A 20,518-nucleotide genomic window follows, 5' to 3' on the forward strand; every position below is an offset into this window, starting at 1 on the left:
ATGCTTCTGAACACTGATTCCTGGAAGCCACAGGAGGAAAGAGTGCTCTTGTGTTTGAATCTTGCTTGCTGGTTTCCCTTCTGGCTGGTCACTGTGAGAAGAGGGTGTTGGACTAGATGGGCCATTGGCTTGATCCTGCAGGCTCTTCTTATGTTATTTCTAAATGCTCTTGGACTTCCAACTCCCACCAGCCCCAGGGAGCACGGCCACAAATGACTGTGTTCTACCTCCATTGTCTGAGACAATGTCTCTGAATTCCAGTTGCTGTGAATCACTTGCTCCTACATTCCTGAGCCTGCTGAGTTACATTGGAAGCACTGGGTTGTAGCCCACTGAATTTTACTTCACCCTTTGAAATGAATGGACCTAAGTAAGTCATGGGCACTACTGCAATACCTACCTGGACCCTGAGTTCATCATCTGAGACCATTCTTCATGTACCTCTTCCACAAAAGGTCCGGAGGGTGGCAACATGAGAACAGGCCTTTTTTTTTGCAGGGGCTTCCCATTTGTGGAATGCTCTCCCCAAGGAGGTTCACATGGTACCTTCATTATACACCTTTAGGTACCAGGTGAAGACACTCATTTTCAACCAGGCCTTTAGTTGATTGACATCTGCTGCTCTTTTAAATGTGTTGTGGGAGAGTGGATTATTGGTTGCTTGTTGCTATTATTTTTACTACGTATCCTGTGGTTTTTATATTGTAATTTTATGTTGTAAAGCACATCAAGATCTGTGGATGAAGGGCAGTATAAACATCATCATCATCATCATAGATCGACTCTGCTTGTGACAAATGTTGGACGTTTAGCTCTGTTTAGTGATCAATCGCTGATTTCTACATATATAAACACCAGGATGTGGGTGGCACTGTGGGCTAAACCACAGAGTCTAGGGCTTGCCGATCAGAAGGTCGGCAGTTCAAATCCCCACGACGGGGTGAGCTCCCGTTGTTCGATCCCTGCTCCTGCCAAGCTAGCAGTTCGAAAGCACGTCAAAGTGCAAGTAGATAAACAGGTGCCACTCTGGCGGGAAGGTAAACAGTGTTTCCATGCGCTGTACACCGGCTCCCTTGGCCAATAAAGCGAGATGAGCGCTGCAACTCCAGAGTCGGCCACGACTGGGCCTAATGGTCAGGGGTCCCCTTTACCTTTACCTTACATATATAAACACATTGCTAAAGGCACAAGAGCAGACTAGAATGTGTTCCCCCCTTCTTGGCCTGTTGGTAACCTTACTTGCATGCCATGTCAAAATCTCCAAGATTTTGTTCTTAATAATTTTCTTTTCCAGCAAGCTATGAGTGGGGGCATACATAGGAAGCTGCATGGTAAGGGATCAGAAAACTGGTCAGCCTAGCTCAGTATTGTCTATCTGACCATGGCAATATTTCTCCAGGGTTCCAACAGGAGCCCCTTCTGCCTGAATCATGGAGATTTTTCTAATAACATGCAAATTGGATTGCCAACAAGGGGGGGGGGGCTAAACTCCAGCTATCCTTTTATATCAAGGACAGCCACCTTTGTTCCTTTTTTCGGGTGGGGGTCTTGGTGAAGAGATTATGCCTTGTTAAAATATTATCCATGCACATTGCTAGAGTTACCTGTGGGATGTAATCCATTGGAACAGTCAAATGCAACATTCCTTATTTTCCTAGAGTGGGCACAGGCAAGGGGGATGTTTCGCCAGTCAGTGTAACTTCCTGTTCCACTGGTCTGGAACGTCCTCCCCCTGCATGTGACCTGGGAGATGGGCGTGGCCCTGGCTGACTCCATAAAAGAGGCGAGTCATACAGCTATTTTCTCCCTCTTGCTCTCCATCTCTTGCTTGCTGCTCTCTTGCTGCCACGCTGTTCTTCTGCAGCCATTTTGTTCTCTTAATGTAATTTTGCTGTCTGCTGGCTCTCAGCCAGCAGCACATGAGCTTAATCACCATGTGAGATGAACTCACAGTTTGTTATGTAACTACAAAGTAAAGCCTGCATTTCAGAGATCAAATCGTGAAGTGTGAGTAAACTTCTTGTTACTTTTAAGGAAAAACTTGTGTTTTTATTCTTTTGAGAGGGATGAAAGGGGACACCAGGAATAATCCATCAAGGCAAGACAGATTGGATTACTTAACGAAAGAGATCCAAGTGAATCTGCAAACTAGCTTCCTGCTATATTAAGGGGAATCTGCTCTGCTACATCACTCACTACCATGAGTGAAGGAAGGATAATACTTATGCAATATATCCTTTCTTACTATCCTTAACATTTCCACAATACCCTTCTTCAGGATAGAGCTCCCTCCCCAGGGTCTATAGGTCCATTTCGGAGTGAAGGGTTCAAGCAGAGGGGTTTTGTGCATGCAAATCTCACACTCCCCTCTTTTAATCAAAGATGGATATAAATACCTGTGGCCCATCCCAATGTTGTTGGACTCAAATTCCCTGCATCCCCAGGCAGCATGTCCAATGGTCAGGAGGGACACAGAGTCTCTATTCTTGCTATACACACATTTTTGGACTCTGTATATCCACCTGGCTTTGCAAACAAAAAGCACCACAATCAGGGGATGGATTCTTTATTTCTTTGGAACAAAAAGTTTTCCCTCTGTAGAAAGTGTAGCGTTTCATTTCAAGAACTGCATCTTAAGGCTTGTGATCACGTTCTAGTAGCAGTACAGCTCTTCTGTTGAAATCTCAGTGGATACATCACTCTTGTTCTTAAGATGTGTAGCACATTTTAAGGGGAGGGGAATAAAACACCTGGATTTCTGCATGCCCTTGTTGAGGTAGCCAAGTGTGATCATCCCTGGTTGACAACATTAGGGCTCCCTGTGTGCAGATGGACTCCAACTCCCATCAGCCTCAGCCAACATTATATCCCGGTCAGGGATATTATGGGAGTTGGAGTCAAACCACATAAGGTGCCTTGTCCCTGCTATACACTTTCCTGGGAATAATTCCCATTAAACTCAATGGGGCTTACTCCCAAGTGGCCATTTATACAGATCTGTGGTGCCTGTGACTAGTTGGCAGCGTATGTGTCTACTCAGAAGTTCCCATGGAGTCCAATGAGGCTTACTCTCAGGAAGGCAGGGACAGCTGAAGCCTATGTCACAGGTGCCATGAGAATCCTGAAGGATGAAAAGTCAGTCGAGATGTACTACATTAAGGCTGCAATTTTAAATGAAATTTATCCAGGCAACTGATCACCAGCTGAGCTATCCAGCTGATAGGCACCCTGGCTTGGGAGCAAATTCTGCTAAAATCAGCGGGGCTGAAATTCCAAAGAAACAAAACCAGAGGATCCTAAGTGTTGGAGAGTGCTTTATAGGTCGTTTAGTCCATGGAAAAGGACCTGTGACCCTCTAAATCGGGGGCAGCGAATCTGTAGCTCTCCAGCTGTTGTTGAACTACAACTTTCCCCATCCCTGACCATTGGTTATGCTGGCCGGTTATGTTGGGAGTTGTAGTTCAGGAGTAGGAGGGGCACAGATTCCCTACACCTGCTCTAGATATTCTTGGGACTCCCAAGTCCCATCAGCCCCAATGGTCAGAGCTAATGGATACACAAGCCAGCCACATCTGGAGAGCTATAGGTTCCCTAATGCGGGGCCGTCCATCTGGTTTTGAGCTGCATACAAGCAAGGAGACGGTAGAACTCACCGTCCTCTAATTGTTGTGCAGAAGGTGTAGCTTTTCACACCATTGTGTAATAAGTTTCAGTCACCTGTGAGCAAGCACAGGCATGCCATACTATTAATCTCTGCAACAGCTGTGAAAGGCTCAATGCGAGTTTGCAAAATTTCTTTTCAGATTCGGGGAGGCGACAAATGACCTGATTTCATTGGAGGAGTGGCACTCTTGTACAAGTGATCTGCCATCTTCCAATTTCTTTAAAAAAGTCAGGACTTTTTCAGATTATTTTCAGTTTGCCATAGTGGATGCACTATGTTCAGTTTGCCACTTTTTCAGTTTGCCACTATGTTGGATGCAGACTTTGTGATGCTCTGAGCAGATCCATTGAAATCAACGGGAGTTAAGCCTAGGCAGTGGCATAGCAATGTCAGGTGGTACCCGGTGCAAAAAAAATCTTCTCTCCCCACTCCGCCTGAAATCTAGTTGGACTCCCAAGAGACTCTGATCTACTCAGAGTACTGGCTGTGATCTACCAATTGTCATTGCCAGGAGCTGTTGAGCTTTTTTAAGGGAAGGATTGGCCAAAGTTCTTGAACTTTTTTTGGGGGGGGGGGTTTCCTCTGCTGGTTTGCTCACCTGCCTCCTTCCCATCCTCTCCCTCCCTGCCTGCCTGCCTCCTCCAGCAGAACTGTCAAAACGAAGGGGAAAGGGAAGAAGGATGCCTGCAAAGCACTGCAGCTACCGCCCTTCCCACGACGGCTCAGGGTAGGCAGGAACTGTGGGTGGCCGTGGCGCCAAATGTCACCCCCCTAGGAGATGACACCCAGGGCGCTCCACCCCCAACGCACCCACCTTGCTCCGCCCCTGAGTCTAGGAATGACTAGAGTTGTGGACCCAACTCTAGCGGGTTTCCCTCACTTTATAGATTACCAATATGCACGAGTGCATATAAATTCATGGAGAGCAAAGCTGTCAGTGGCTGCTAGTTATGGTGGCTGCATGGAACCTCCAGGATTAGGGACAACATATATCTAGATGCCAGTCATGTGGACTAGTAGAAGGAGGAGGACAAGCGTCCTCATGTTCTGCTTGTGAGATTCCCTGAGTTATCTGATTGGCCACTTGAAGGCTGGTGTCTGGTTTGATGCAAGAGGGATTGTACATTCCTATGGTTTATTTTTGTGCCCAGAAGAAACCTGAAAGGGGGAAAGGGCATGAATGAAAAACTGCAGCATAAGACACGCTTGGAATTAATTTTTGTCACTCTCTTGGTTAAAGCAGGAGGCAGGCAGAGTGGGCCGTGCAGCAGAGCCAACCCTCAGAACAGGAATGAAAACATCTGCTTGTTCCCAAGGCAGACTTCTGATTCCCAAATGACTCATCTGAGCAGTAGGAAATGCTGCCAGAATCTAGAGCTCATGTCACTGGGCTGCAGAGCTGCAGAGCAAAATATATATATTCCACCCCCCCCCACCCCACCCACTAAAAATCCCTAGAAGAAATATTGCATTTAACCCCATCATATATTCTCGCAAAATAGCCATGGAAATTCAACTCTTTTAAAAAATAATTTTGCTTTCTGTGGGTATGCTTGTAACTGTGATGTATCCCCAGAAAGCAAATTTTAGAGTCTCCCTCAAGCAGGTATTCACAAAAGAAGCAATGAATGTGATATCTCAGCCTTCTTAAAGAGAGCACCTTGGCTGAGCGGTGATGATTCAGAGATATAGCCCAGACTGCGAATATCAAACATTTGTGGGGGACCCTACAAGGCAAACCATCCAAAAAATTTAAAGCAACAACTTTGATATATATATATATTTTTTCAACCGCGTGTTTGGGAAGGTTGCGAATTTCCTGATCTTGGTTTCATGTTCTGGACTAGCAAAGGCTGGGCTATGTGGAGATGCTTTCCTCTCATGAGTTATTTGCTCAGTTCCAGTGTCCACAAACAGCTTGGAAGTTACTTAGGACTTAAAGCAAGCTGAGCAGCTGACGAGCTTGGAGGAATTCAAGTGCGGTTTGACGACATCGGGTTCGACGGGCTGCACTGGGTCGCTCTCGCTAGCAATAATGTGCTTCACCAGGCACCTGGAAGCTTCGTCAATGTTTATGTTTTCCTGCAGGTGAAGGAAAAAAGAAGAAGCACAAGTTAGATCTCGGGTCTACCCAGTTCAGTATTGTCCACACTGACTGGCAGCAGCTGGATATGATTTCAGGCAGGAGTCTTTCCCATCCCTTCCTGGAAATACCATCCGGGATTGAACCAGGAGCCTTCTGACCGCAAGGCAGATGCTCTGCCACTGTATCTAAAGGCAACACGATGACCAAGTACAACAATGCGATATCAATATAAACTCTTTATATACCGTATTTTTTGCTCCATAAGACACACTTTTTTCCTCCTAAAAAGTAAGGGGAAATATCAGTGTGTCTTATGGAGCGAATGTGTGGTCCCTGGAGCCAAATTGCCCAGGGGCAAAAAGCAGATCATGCTCTTTTTTTTAGAAAGAGGGAAGGGGGTGTTGAGACAAAGCCACTGATCAGCAAGCGATCGGGAGGGGAGATAAGGGACTCTAGAGATAAAGGAGGCTGCCTGGGAGGGGGGAGGTAAAGACAGCAAATGTGCAAGGAGCGGAGACAAGAAGATTAAAGCAATGAGGAGAGAAATTAGAAGAAAAGGAGGAGCAAAAAACTGCTTTAGCTAAGGAAAAGACGCTAAGGCAAACAAGAGGGAAGGGGGTGTTGAAACAAAGCCACTGAGCAGCTGATCGGCAAGCGATCAGGAGGGAGATAAGGGACTCTAGAGCTAAAGGAGGCTGCCTGGGAGGGGGGAGGTAAAAGCACAGGAATCCTCAGGATTTTTGCATTGGGTCACCCCAAATTCTCCATCAGATCACATAGCATGTCCAGGGCTACAGCCTGCACCAAAAAAACCCACACATCTACTGTTTTGTGGGGCTGCAATGGCACAAAAACGTGGTTACAAAGCACCGATCCACATGGATCCTCAGGATTTTTGCATTGGGCTACCCCAAACTCACTGTCGAATCACATATCATGTCTGTGGCCACAGCATGAACCACAAAAATCATACATCCACTGTTTCGTTCAGAATATTTTTTTTCTTGTTTACCTCCTCTAAAAACTAGGTGCGTCTTATGGTCAGGTGAGTCTTACGGAGCAAAAAAATACGGTAATCTATACAGAACATTGTACAATATGACATATATGAAATATGCACTCTGCAAAACCAAATAAACAGAAGTCTTCCAAATCTCTGAAAGTCATAAAATATGCACTTTTGATGGATTCTCAAATAAACATAATTCTTATAGGTCTCTGAAAGTCTTTGTGGGCTATGCCACTGAGCTACCCAGGAGGTATGTCTGGATGCTCTTTGAGGGACCTTCGTATCACCAATTCTCTGCCAGTAGCATTGAGTGCGTATTGACGGATCCAGCTGAAAGTGCTGGCTTTAACAGGTAAGGTTTGAATAGTTTGGGACCTTGTTATTTTAAGGGCCACCACCTATTATTAAATTTCTATACCACCTTTCATCTAAAGACCACAGGGCAGTTAACGATGTAAAAACACAAACATACATGCCATAATAATGAAAGCAATGACACTACACACATGCAATGCTTTCCAAGCCTTCGATTGGCCTCCAAGGTCCTGTCCTCTGGCCCCCCATAATCATCAGACTGATGTCTTGCTAGCTGTCTTCCAGGAAGTGTGCACCCCCCCCCCCTTTATTGGTGATCCATTTTGCGTACTACCTCATCGGATTTTGTGGCTTTCACGCTGGGACTAATGTTTTTGCTGCTGCTGTTTTGGGTTGTTTTGACATTTATTGGCCTGTTTTTAATCCTGTTATATACCTGATGCATTGCTTGTCTGTCCTTGTGAAGGTTTAGCATGACAGGCAAGGTATAAATATCTGAAATGCAAACATACAAAAGGAGGAAAGTGGCACAGACTGGAGTCTGGATATAGCAAAGGCAATTGAAGCGAACAAATGAACTCTGGGTTGGATTTAAGAATCCTGAACAGGCATGTCATACCCACCCAGTGATTGGGGTAAAATGGGACATCCCATTTTTTCATGCAAGATCGCAGCAGCAATTTTGAGTGTGCACTCTCGCTCTCACCCCAAGAAAAATGCTTTATTTGGGGCTGTGATCTTGCACAGTGCCAAAAAAATGCATTTTGGGGTGTTATGTGAGATTGCACCCCGAAAAAGTGTTTTTTGTGGGCAAGATCATTGTGTGGGTCATGTGACTTGCCCAGTAGAGCATCCCGGAAGATGCACATCTCGGTTTTTTATCTGAAAGGGTTGGACAGTATGGGCTCTGCTTTCAGAATGGACCCATGAAATTCCTCACCACCAGGAAAGAAGAAGAGTTTGGATTTGATATCCCACTTTATCACTACCCTAAGGAGTCTCAAAGTGGCTAGCAATCTCCTTTCCCTTCCTCCCCCACAACAAACACTCTGTGAGGTGAGTGGGGCTGAGAGACTTCAGAGGAGTGTGACTAGCCCAAGGTCACTCAGCAGCTGCATGTGGAGGAGCGGAGACGTGAACCCAGTTCCCCAGATTACGAGACTACCGCTCTTAACCACTACACCACACTGGCTCTCAAAAGCTGGAGAAAATGTGGACACCCCTTTCTAAATGTGCCCAATCCAAGTTGGGGCTGCTCAGTGAATAGAAGCAAATCTCCCACCCATCTGAGATAGCTCAGTCGGTGGAGCATGAGACTCTTTGGTTGTGGGTTCGAGCTCCACATTAGGCAAATGTTTACTGTACCTCAGGAGGTTGGACTAGATAACCCTTGGAGTCCCTTCTAACTCTACAATTCTGTGAGTCTATAATACTTATCTCAGGGTAATTAATTGCATGGCTGCGTTCAGAGATGCTTGTGTGTGGTGGACCCAGCCAGATATTGGCTCTTGATCGCTTGCACCTCACTGTGAAATTTAACAGCTTACACGGTGGCGACGGATGGAGAGCAGGCACCAACCTCATAGGACTTGAGTCTATCATACAACATTCTGAACAGACCTGCAAATTCCTTTGGTTGACCATAAGTGACTGTCGAGGTGTTGTAGAATGCTTTGAGCTGAAGGCAACTTGAGCAACTGATATTTCCTCTGCTCTCTGAAAACTGGGTGGAGGAACCTTAAACAAGTGAAGCATCACTGGTGCAAGATTCCTCAGCCTCATTTCAGGAGACGCCCCCTACCCCGGTCAAAGTAGCACCATACAACATGGTCAACCCTATTCAGAAGCTCACACTTAAGAACCTAGGAACAACCCAGGTAGGTCAGACCAAAGCCCCATCTAGCCTAGTATCCTTTTCTCACAGCAGCCAAGCAGATGGAAAGCTCACACATTCTTTGGCGGACCATGTGAAAGTAATATGACCCATAAATAGAAAACCGAACACGACCCAATTTGACTGGTACAGTGGAACCTCAGTTTTCGAGCGTCTCAGAAGCTGAACAATTCAGAACCTGGACACTGAAAACCCGAAAGTGAACGCTTCCGTTTTTGAACGCGCCTCAGAAGTTGAACGGCTTCCAAGGCATGTTTCTCTATTGAAATTGCTGGCCACCCATTGCGCCTCGGTTGTGGAACATTCCAGAAGTTGAATGGTCTTCCGGAATGGATTACGTTCAACAACCAAGGTACCATATCATTTTATCATGCATTTTTGGAAATGGAATACAAATTCTGCAGAAAAACATACTACTAGAATAGTTTCAATGGTACATGTCCCACCCATGGCACATTTAAGCACACAATTTTGGGATTTCTGTTCTGTTACTAGGACACACACCACAATGCTCAAAACTTCCAGGTTTATCGTTATTGAGCATCGTAACATTAACCTGAAGAGAAAATATGACACTTTACTGAATAGGCCTTCAAGCAATTTCGGGCTGCAGTTCAGAATTCGTCACCAGTATAATTTTTTGCATTTTTCATACAGCTGTAAAACAAACACACAACATTAATGCCTAGAGCTTTCATTTCTAATACCTGAAATAAATCCTGTCACATCTTGCTTTCTTTGCTGACATAATGTGCCTTTATTAGTTTTAGTTTTCATGGGCTGCTTCCCACTTCCAAATGAAATGGTTTATGATTGGCCATGTAAATCTCTTAGGATTGATGATTCTTATGGTCTAGGGATGTAAAGCTGTGTCTAGAATTTACACAGTCAAGCAGTTTATGGAAAGGTGGAATTGTGTGTCCTTTGAAACCCAGGGGAAACTGTATACGGGAAGTGCAACAGCAGAGATCATTCAGTTTCTTACTTAAGGGTTAATTCAATAAAGGGTTAATTCATTAAATAAAGTGTGCTGGGTGACACTGGTGAATGCTGAATGCTCTCCCGCCAACAAAAAATGGCTTATCTGGTACCTACACAGTTAATATTTTTGGTTAAGGATGCCCCGCCGATTTAAAAACCTCCCTGTCTCGAATGGATCATTTTCATCGCCCTCGTTTTCATTAAGATTCATGCTGTAACTTGAGTTTTATTGCATTCTGTAACGCTGATTGTTTTATTGATTGCTGCTGTGTCAGCTGCCCTTGGATGCGTTCTATCTGAAGGGTTTGGATGCAAATGGAGAGAACAAATAAACGCTTTTAATTCCCACCCTCCGTTAACAGAGATTGCCCCAGGTCCTTGCCTTCTGTTCAACAGGCACCAAGGAAGCGGAGGGAGGGGGACTTTGCAGAGATTCGTCCCCCCCACCCTTGGGCGTGTTCTGTCAAAGGCCAGTTCAGAAGGCCAGCAACCTAATCACTTAATCACAGTGACTATTTACATTTGCAGTCCTGTCCTTGGTAGCTCCAGCTACTGACATCTGTACAATGGAAAAGCAGAGGGTGAGGAATATTTTTTTCCCCCTGTCAAGGACAGACTCTCCTGGAGGAAGGTAAATCTGTCAGGGGCTGCACATGAGCAGAGTTGAAGCCAGCAGTGGGTTTTCCCCATTTTCTGTGCACACCCACTTTAAATTCTGCTAAGGCCTTCGTGTCACCCTGATGCAGAGCAATGCAAACTGTAGGGAATTCTTGGGGTTCACTGGAAGCTTATCTGGGATTCCTCCAGTATAAAAAGAAATCCGATTGGACTGCTTTTATTTTGGGTGGTGGTGGTGAGGGGGAGGTTTCTGGAAACAGGGAAGGGAAAGAAATTCAATTCAGTTTGCATTTAAAGGAAAACCTACATAATTTCCACTCTCCAAAACAATGCACGAACTGAAACACAGGGATCTTTCAAAATTCGTACTTCCCTGAATTTTGCAACACAGAACTCCACTCAAGAGGTGTGTAGAAAAATGCACATTTTTGTGTGTGCATAAAAATGCATGTATAGATATAAACTTGTAGTAGGGGAAAATGCTTTGAAGAAAAATGTGAACGTTAGGAGAAATTCACACTAAAATGATGGTCAATTTTCATGAGAACTTAAAAAAAAATGCAAATCGATGCAAAAATGTGAGGGATCTGAATTTAAGATTGGGGGAAAAACCAGATCAGAAACCAGGAAGTTCAAGTATTTCTAAAAGACTGGAATAATTTTTTTATAGTATTTAAAAGACCAGTGTAAACAGTTAAAATCATTGGCAGGGATACAATGACACTTGTAATGTGAAATGAACTTTGGAAACTATGAATATATAACAGATAGATAAAGGTAAAAGATGCAGAAAAAGAACAAAAATATTTTCTTTGGAAATGGAAACAATGGAGGGAGGGTAGGAGGTCCAAAGGTTCAAAAGAACTTTTTTATTTTAATGTTTTGAAATGGTTAAAGTTAAAATGTATAAATTTATGTAAAACCAATAAAAATTATATATATACAGTGGTGCCCCGCAAGACGAATGCCTCGCAAGACGGAAAACCCGCAAGACGAAAGGGTTTTCCGTCTGCAGAGGCGCTTCGCAAGACAAATTTCCCTATGGGCTTGCTTCGCAAGACGAAAAATGACGGAAAAAACCGAATTTTTTTTTTGCTCCAAAACCCCTTATTCTGAATCGCTAAGCTGCTAAAAGCATTTTAGCAGCAAAACCGCTAATCCCCCCCCTAAAAAAGCCGTTTTTAGCCCTTTTTTAGCCAATAGCGCTAATAGCGCTACTACGTCAATGGGCTTGCTTCGCAAGACGAAAAAACCGCAAGACGAAAAGACTCCTGGAACGGATTCTTTATATATATATATTCATATATATATGAATTTAAGATAGGGGGGAAATGAGAAAATTTGAGAAACCAACATTGACAGATTCACCCATCCCTATCCAGCGATGCTGAAGAAGGGGCTTTCTGAGCTAGGAAAATGAAAAGAATCTTTAGTTCAGAACAACTGCAGCTCATTAACAGCTTGTATCCTGTTGCAATGAGAAGAACAGAGATGTTTCTCAATCTGGACCTCTGGATTCTGAAATGAGGCGAAGGATAGATAAACGGTTGCCATGGTCACCAGGCCTTGGCCTAGCAGGGACATAACAGACAGTGCTGGATTTACGTATAAGCTAAACAAATTTTAGCTTAGGGCCCCACTCTCTTGGGGGCCCCCCAAAAAAAATTAAAGGAAAAAAAACCCCTGGGTGTACATTTCCAAAATATAAGATAAAAAAGTATTAAAATAAAACCTACATACAGCAACAGCGTTTGGTGTTGTGTAGGCTCCTATGATGTAAGTAATGGGCCCTGCCTGCTAGCCTGCTCCCTAAAATATCACTGGTTTGCTCATTTCTATATATAGGGTGCCTACATAAAATACATATTTTGTTATGTGCAAATGGCTTTAGATACCTATTAGGTCCATAAGTTACCATGTGGCATATGTTCAACACAAAAAAACAGTGAGAATTTGTTGTTGACAAAGGACAGCTGGACATATAAAGGGCCCCATTACCTATCTAAATCTAAATCTAGCCCTGATAACAGACCATTATTGAAAGAGGATACCTCCAATGGCTCTGGGTCCAGTGTAAGACCCCAGGAGCACACTGGCCAAAACAAACAGAAGCTATCATCAGCGAGATGCATTCAGCTGGTTTTCTGCTAATATATTTGCAATTAATTTTACAAAGTGTTTTCAGGCTCTGGTTATAACCCTCTTGCCCACCGGTGCTCAGACCCTGTTTGAGGGCTTTCCATAGGCTTCTGGTTGGCCACTGGGAGAACAAACTGCTGGAGTAAATGGGACGTTGGTCTGAACCGGAAGACTCTTCTCATGTTCTAATGAAGTAGCTTCCACGGGTCACAACGGAAGCGAAGCAGAACTGCAAAGGAAGCCCATTACTTCCTGAGTACCGACCTAATACTTATCTCATCTCTATGCGGTAGTTCTGGCTATCTTATAACGGCTTCTTTAGAAAATGTCAGCAGAGCAAAGTGGAAATGCTCACGCAGGGGGAATAGTGCAGTCAGTGGCGTAGCGTGGGGGGTGCAGGGGGGCCGGCCGCACCGGGCGCAACATCGGGGGGGGGGGGGCGAAAACACTTGCAGCTCTCTGCCCCTACCTGGCTCACTCACTCTCTCTCCCTGCAGTGCTGGCTGTGCGAATCCGATCCGAGCCGCCGGGTCGCCGCCCACTGTGGAGGGGAGGGTGCCAGGCGTGCGGTGCGGTGCGGAGAGAGAGCGAGGGACTATCTGGGGGAGGGACAGTGCAGCGGGGGGGGGGGCCACAAATTACTTGCCTTGCCCCGGGTTAGGGGGCGCAAATTACTTGCCTTGCCCCGGGTGCTGACAACCCACGCTACGCCACTGAGTGCTGTGCAGTGGCAAACATGCTGGGTTTGGAGCGGGGAGATCAGGATTCAGGTCCATTTCCTTCTCAGAGATAGATGCAGCTCAGTGTTTGCCCTCCAAAACCTCAGAGCTAAAAATAGGCATAGATCAGTCTGTGTCAACCAGGTGTCCTCCAGCTGTCTTGGACTACAATTCCCATCAGTCCCAGCTGGCACTGGCGGGAGTTGTAGCCCCAAACAGCTGGGGATCATCAGGTTCACTAAGGCTGGCACAAATCTTGTGTACTTACAACACTTCTATTCTGCATCTCACATGCTTCTTTGCCTGTTCATAGAATCATAGAATTGGAGAGATGGAAAGGACCACGAGGGTTATCTAGTCCAGCCCCCTTGCAATGCAGGAATCTATTGCCCAATGTGGATCTTGAACCCACAGTCCTAAGATTAAGCCGCATGCTCTACTGATGAAGGGTACCGTACTCACTGAGGGACACACAGAACTTTACAAACAGGTAAAGGTAAAGGGACCCCTGACCATTAGGTCCAGTCGTGGACGACTCTGGGATTGTGGTGCTCATCTCGCTTTACTGGCCAAGGGAGCCGGCATTTGTCCACAGACAGCTTCCGGGTCATGTGGCCAGCATGACTAAGCCGCTTCTGGCGAACCAGAGCAGTGCACGGAAACACCGTTTACCTTCCTGCCGGAGCGGTACCTATTTATCTACTTGCACTTTGACGTGCTTTCGAACTGCTAGGTTGGCAGGAGCAGGGACCGAGCAACGGGAGCTCACCCTGTCGCGGGGATTCGAACCGCCAACCTTCTGATTGGCAAGCCCTAGGCTCTGTGGTTTAAACCACAGCGCCACCCACGTTACAAACAGACTCCTGCTCAAACCAATGAGATGCCCCCCCCCCGACTGCAGCCCCTACCACCTAAAGCTGATCCAGAGGGTCCCAGAGCAGATTTAGGGTGTGGGGGCTGCAGGGAGAAAGTGTTTGTTGAGTATTTGGGGCACACTTGCTTAGAAAACATACAACGAATCAAGATCATTTCAGGGTGTGCAATGCTCATGTATCTCCAATAAAACATTTTTAAATAAACAAAACAAAATGGCAGATTTCACCTATATATATTTTAAGTGGCTATCTTATCTTGCTGACATTCCTGTGTTCTTCTTTTTTAAAAATGGTTCCTATCCACCCCTGCCCTTAGGGATGGGGCAAGGCAGAAAACTAAGATAGTAGCTGCATAATACCCAAAACTTTCTATCTCACATGCCCTGTACACGAAGGGCACCTACCCCTCCTTGTGTCACAACCTTGCCAGCCCTCCATCCTGCCCTTTACCCCTCATTCAGACTCACATATCCTCAACAGCTCCCTCAAGCAACCCACATCCTCGCAATTTCTTCATCCCCCTCACATATCCTCAGGGTTCCCCTGAATTCCACCATCCCTGCATTTTCCAAACTTCTCCTGTTGTTCAAAACTGCCATTTAAAAACCTGCTCTTCCCTTTCAATCTCCTCCCGCACCCCAATTTCATGCAGATCCAGGACTGTGATGCAGCACGGTATATCCTCCAGAGGGTGCTGCAGTGTGACTGCCTTACATTTTTATTATATAGAAAGATAGCAACCTACAGCCTTAAGGAGGAGTACAGTAGAGCCTCGGGTTGCAGATGTAATCCGTGACTGAGGCACGTCCACAACCCACAGCATTCGTAAGCTGCAGCACCACGCCTGCACACACGTGACGCGATTTGATGCTTCTGTGCATGCGCAAAACATGATTTAGCGTTTCTGCGCATGTGCGAGTGGCGAAACCCGGAAGTAACCCTTTCTGGTACTTTCGGGTTTCCCGCAGTCCGCAACCTGAAAATGCAAAACCCGAAGCGTTTTGCCACTGTTTAGGAACCACTGTTTAGGAATCTGCCTTTTACATTGGTCCACCTAACTCAGCATTGCCTACACTGACAGGCAGAGGCTCTGAAGGATTTTCAACAGGGAGCTTCTCCCAGTCCCATCTAGAGATTCTGTTAGGGATTGAACCAGGGACCTTTTGTACACAAAGCCGATGAACTACCACTGATCTACAAGCCCTTTCATTTTGTTGCATGAACGGCAACAAAAACGGAGAAACAAATCAAGGCAGAGCATGGCATTGGCTGTGCGCCATGCGCAAGACGTTAGCAATAATTACTAGAACAGCTCATGTTTTGGACTCAGCTTATCGCAGGGCCTGCTACACAACAGCTAAGGTTAAGCTTACAGATTTATGTCTGAGCTCTCCCTGCCAAGATGTGGCGTTCCTTCCAAAATCTATAGCAATTGCATGCAGATTCCCCTAAATCTCCAGAGAGCTAATTATGCAAGGGGAAAAAAAAATTCTGCTTTTTTTAGGCTGATGAAGACACTGTGCAGGAGATCCATGATTAGGATCCCCCTGTTTTCATTTTGCTGATTAAAGCCATGTAGAGCCATGCTTTGAAGAGGATGTTGAATCCTTTCTCCCTGCCCGCCTGCCTCGCCCATGTCAATTAGAACAGGGGAGGGAAATAAGATGGGAACAGTAAAAGTGCCCGCTTTATTTCGCTCAAAGAGCCAACATCAGCTTTAGGAATGGAGAAACCAGGCCACCACTTCTCAGAACTAACTGACTTTCTTTATTTGCAGTCTGTGGACAACTATAACACAACAATTAGCAATAAATAACGTAAAGAGAAATGCACATTAATGCAGCTCAAATAAAACACAGAGTTATAACAACACTAAGCAGTGTGAGTCTCTCTGTGTGTAGGGCGACCAGAAATGCTCTAACAAAAACAGCCACATTCAAAAACTTTGCCATCTGTGATCGACTTACTGGAGCCTTGAAGCAGACTGATCATAAGACACTCAAAAGAGAAGCCAGGAAGGAATTAATGGGATATATTAGGTCTTTCCTAGCCTCTTGATAAAAACCATAGTAAAAAAAAGAAAAAAGGAGGGGGGATGAAAGATAGACTCAACTGCAACATTTTTAAAAAGGCAGCATCTTTTGTTCTTTGGGGTTTTGTGGTATCTGCCATCTAACAAATTGGAACGTTAAACCTTGTCAAAGAGAAAGAAACTTCCTATATTTAGGGATAGTTAACTTTCCCAAGTATGGCTTTCCATCTTTACAGAAGGGACATGGTACCAGTGACTGAGGGAAACAGGGTTCTCACAGAATTCCTTGATGCTCTTGGAAATCGATATCCTAACGCCCCTGTTCAGCAATTGATTTGACACCCTTCGGACCCCACAGTTCACAGGTAAGAGGGTGACAGACCTACTGAGCTACGTTTTGCACCACAGGCTTCAACCAAGGTGATTTGAAAGAATCAAACATGCCGTAGAGACCAAGGAAAACTCACAAGAAGGCTGTGATGGTAAAAGCCTCCCTCTGACAGATTCATAGGGGGGGGGGGAGCTTCGGATCCAACCCAATGGACCAGTTGAGAGAAGCATACCTCTGTCATAATAATAATAATAATAATTTATTATTTATATCACGCCCATCTGGCTTGGTCTCCCCAGCCACTCTGGAAGGCTCCCAAGAGAAGACTAAAAACACACAAAAACATCAAACATTAAAAACTTCCCTAAAGAGGGCTACCTTCAGATGTCTTCTAAAAGTCAGACAGTTGTTTATTTCCTTGACATCTGATGGGTGGGCCTTCCACAGGGTGGGTGCCACTACCGAGAAGGCCCTCTGACTGGTTCCCTGTAACCTCACTTCTCACAGGGAGGGAACCACCAGAAGGCCCTCGGAGCTGGACCTCAGGGCTGAATGATGGGGGGTGGAGACGCTCCTCCAGGTATACTGGGCCGAGGCCATTTAGGGCTTTAAAGGTCAGCACCAACACTTTGAATTGTGCTCAGAAACATACTGGGAGCCAATGTACGTCTTTCAAGACCGGTGTTATGTGGTCTTGGTGGCCGCTCCCAGTCACCAGTCTAGCTGCCGCATTCTGGATTAGTTGTAGTTTCCGGGTCAACTTTAAAGGTAGCCCCACGTAGAGCGCATTGCAGTACTCATTGCAGTTGAGAGACGAGCAAGTTTTTGGTACTGCATGCAGTTCTTGCACCTCTCGCTTTGTGAGAGCTGAGAAACGAAGCACGAAGTCTTCCACTAGTTATAGTTCCCGAAAGTATAGTTTGCCCAAACTAGGAAACTATGGTCAACAGATTTGGAACAAGCCAGAATATTAAGCCAACTTCAAAGCAACATAGGTTACAAGATTGACTTACAGCCTTTCCTTTTGCATACTAAAGCATGTTTTGTTATTCTGGCCTCTTCTGAAGCTGGAAACAATTGTTACCAGGTTCAGAGGAAACAGGAAGCGACGGTCAATGGAACTACTTTGTTTGCTCATTGATGTGATGGGGGCTGCATGTGCAGCCAAAAGCCCCAGTCATGTCCAGGCTTCAAATGAATGAAGTCAATGCCATTGAACTTCGATGGTCAATTCTCAGCAGCCATAGCTGCTGCCCATTGATAAATTTGTTTCCCCCAAAGATGCCAGATCCTTTCTGAAAAGCTTTTGGAGTCAGCAGCAGCCAACACATTTTTTTTTTTTGGCAAATGAATTCCACATGTTATATTTATGAGTTCTATAAAGAAAAGCCATTTATTCTCAGAGGCATCACCGACCGCTAGACCTCGTGAGTGAGAGAAATGTTGCTATCCTGTGACCAAGTACTTCCTTTGGTAGAATCATAGAATCTTAAGAGTTGGAAGCCACCCAAAGGGCATCTAGTCCAGCCCCCTGCAATGGGTATGTCTTGAATCTGCTGCATAAGTGGGACAGTTGCTGGCTGTGTTGGAGAAACTGAATTATGGGGGGGGGGGGAACCTTTCCTCCATAAAATAAATGAAAACTTGATTTTTCTCAACTCCGTAGTGGGTGGTTTCACTTTGCCGTTGGCCAAAGCACACTGGAGGCCCGATAGGGTTATTTAAGAGCTTGAAATAATTAGAATTTTTTTTAATTAAAAAAAATGGATGTAGTTAATTTGCAAGCTCACTCTGGTCGAGTCTGGAGGCACTTCTACACTCACACACTCTCTCCTACTGAACTTACTAACTAATTTGGCTCCATTTGAAATACATTTTCAGTTCTCAGCAGCCGGATCTTCCTACATTCGGGAAAGCAATTACTGAAAGTCACTATGTTCCTTGCTCTCGCTGCTGTGTATCCAAAGGGGTAACAAGGAAATACTAACTGCTGAGTTTGTCACAAGGAATGGCAATTCATGGAGTGGAAGGGGGAAATAAGCATACCCATCAACACGTTGATGGAGAAGAGGGAAGGGACCCCATCACTACCACAGTAGACTGGAATTCACAGCTGAGTAGCAGAAGCTATTACAATATAGTAATTTAATTCACAGAAATTGTAAATGCTTGTATATGCATGCATTTAAATTTGACTGGTTGGCAGCTGAATTCCAGAGAGTTCTCTAGTAGTTCTCATAGTATTGCTCAACGCTGGTCACATGGGAGGTAACTAGCAAAGGAGAGACTCCATTTTACGTGAGGCAAAGTGACTGTGTTTTAGAATCCACTGTGAACACTGCTAAGTTGGATAGAGTGTTGTAGTTCTTCTCTGCTTGAAAGAAAGAGAGCAAAAGCTGCAGGAGAAGATACAAGTGGAAATCTCTCACAGGAGCTAAAAGGCATGCCTAACTGAGATACAGAAGGCTGAAAGTGCTGAGCTCTGGAAAGAGAAGGAAATACAGTTGTTTGGAAGTTAGAGGAAGAGATTGCAAGCCCATGCTTGGATAAGCATGTGACTGTGAATATTTTAATTTCCAAAGAAGGGTGTCGGTCATATATATGATTTGAGCTTCTTAGCTGTGATTTTGCTACCCCGACTTCAATCTTACAACATGTGCAGACCCCTTAAACATCGCACGGACTAGTTACCTTTGCTGACGTTTCGAACCATCCCACAAAGCCATTCTCTTTGCAGAACTGCTCCATCTTGATGCCGTTGTTCACCAGCAACTCTTTGCCCTGGTCGCATTTGTTTGCCAAGAGAACTGCCGGCACCGGTTTGCCATTGGGGAGACTCAGCTTAGTGTCCAAATCCTCTTTCCATTTGGTGACCGCTTCAAAGGTTGCGGGCCTTGTCACATCAAAGACGATAAACGCTCCCATAGCTTCTCGGTAATAGACTCGCGTCATGTTCCCAAACCTTTCCTGACCTACAGACGACAAAAGCACACACCGTTAAATGAATGCACACAAAGGAAGATCAATATTAAACAGATGGGGGGAATCTTTTGATTAGCTTGTTTCCTGGATTCAGGCTGGATGCCTGAGAATATAAGCATTGCCTAGATGAATCTCATCCCAGGCTCATCTGGCCAGACTGCTTTGGGAGGTGCTAAGCTCACTGCTTGTATTTAAAAGGAAGCTGGTTGGTCATTCATCAGAGATGCTGTAATTGCAAGAATCCTACAGTGAAATGAGGAAATGGCCCAGGACAGCCAATAACCAGGGATGATAAGTATTTGACTGCTTTGATCTGTGGAACTGGCAACAGTGGTGTGCAGTCGGTGGATTAGGGAGGCTAGGCTGGTCACCTAAATTTTCCCTTGGTGCCTCCTTCCCAAAGCCTAGGAAGCTTCTCCCCGTCTTAAGGAGGGAAGTGTGATGCTCACAGACATCACCACTCCCAAATTGCCCTTGTAAGCTGGTGCCGATTGACAGCACAGTGCTTTTTCCATCACTCGCTGAAAACCTTTTTTGTTCAGGCAAGCCTATTCAGACATGAATCTCATTTGCGGTACAGTGGTACCTCGGGTTACAAAGGCTTTAGGTTACAGACACGTCAGGTTACATACGCTTCAGGTTACAGACTCCGCTAACCCAGAAATAGTACCTCGGGTTAAGAACTTTGCTTCAGGATGAGAACAGAATTGTGCGGCGGCGGCGCAGCGGCAGCTGGAGGCCCCATTAGTTAAAGTGGTACCTCAGGTTAAGAACAGTTTCAAGTTAAGAATAGACCTCCAGAATGAATTAAGTTCTTAACCCGAGGTACCACTGTATATACATTAAAATCAGTATCATACCACTTTAAATAGC

General features: G+C 45.2%; 1 protein-coding gene across 1 annotated transcript in view; it reads right to left on the reverse strand.

Annotated features, from left to right (window-relative positions):
* Nucleotides 1–2,550: 2,550 nt before the first annotated feature.
* The window catches only part of RAB38 (RAB38, member RAS oncogene family), a 35,069-nt gene continuing 17,101 nt past the window's right edge, over nt 2,551–20,518 (reverse strand). Inside the window, exons 2-3 of the mRNA XM_083436893.1 lie at nt 19,355–19,635; nt 2,551–5,746 (exon numbers count right to left, since the gene is read on the reverse strand). Coding sequence (XP_083293019.1) covers nt 5,594–5,746; nt 19,355–19,635 — 434 coding nt within the window. The 3' untranslated portion in view covers nt 2,551–5,593. The remainder of the gene's footprint in view (nt 5,747–19,354; nt 19,636–20,518) is intronic.

Source organism: Podarcis tiliguerta (assembly GCF_965153285.1).
Source record: "Podarcis tiliguerta genome assembly, chromosome: 4".
NCBI lineage: Eukaryota > Metazoa > Chordata > Lepidosauria > Squamata > Lacertidae > Podarcis > Podarcis tiliguerta.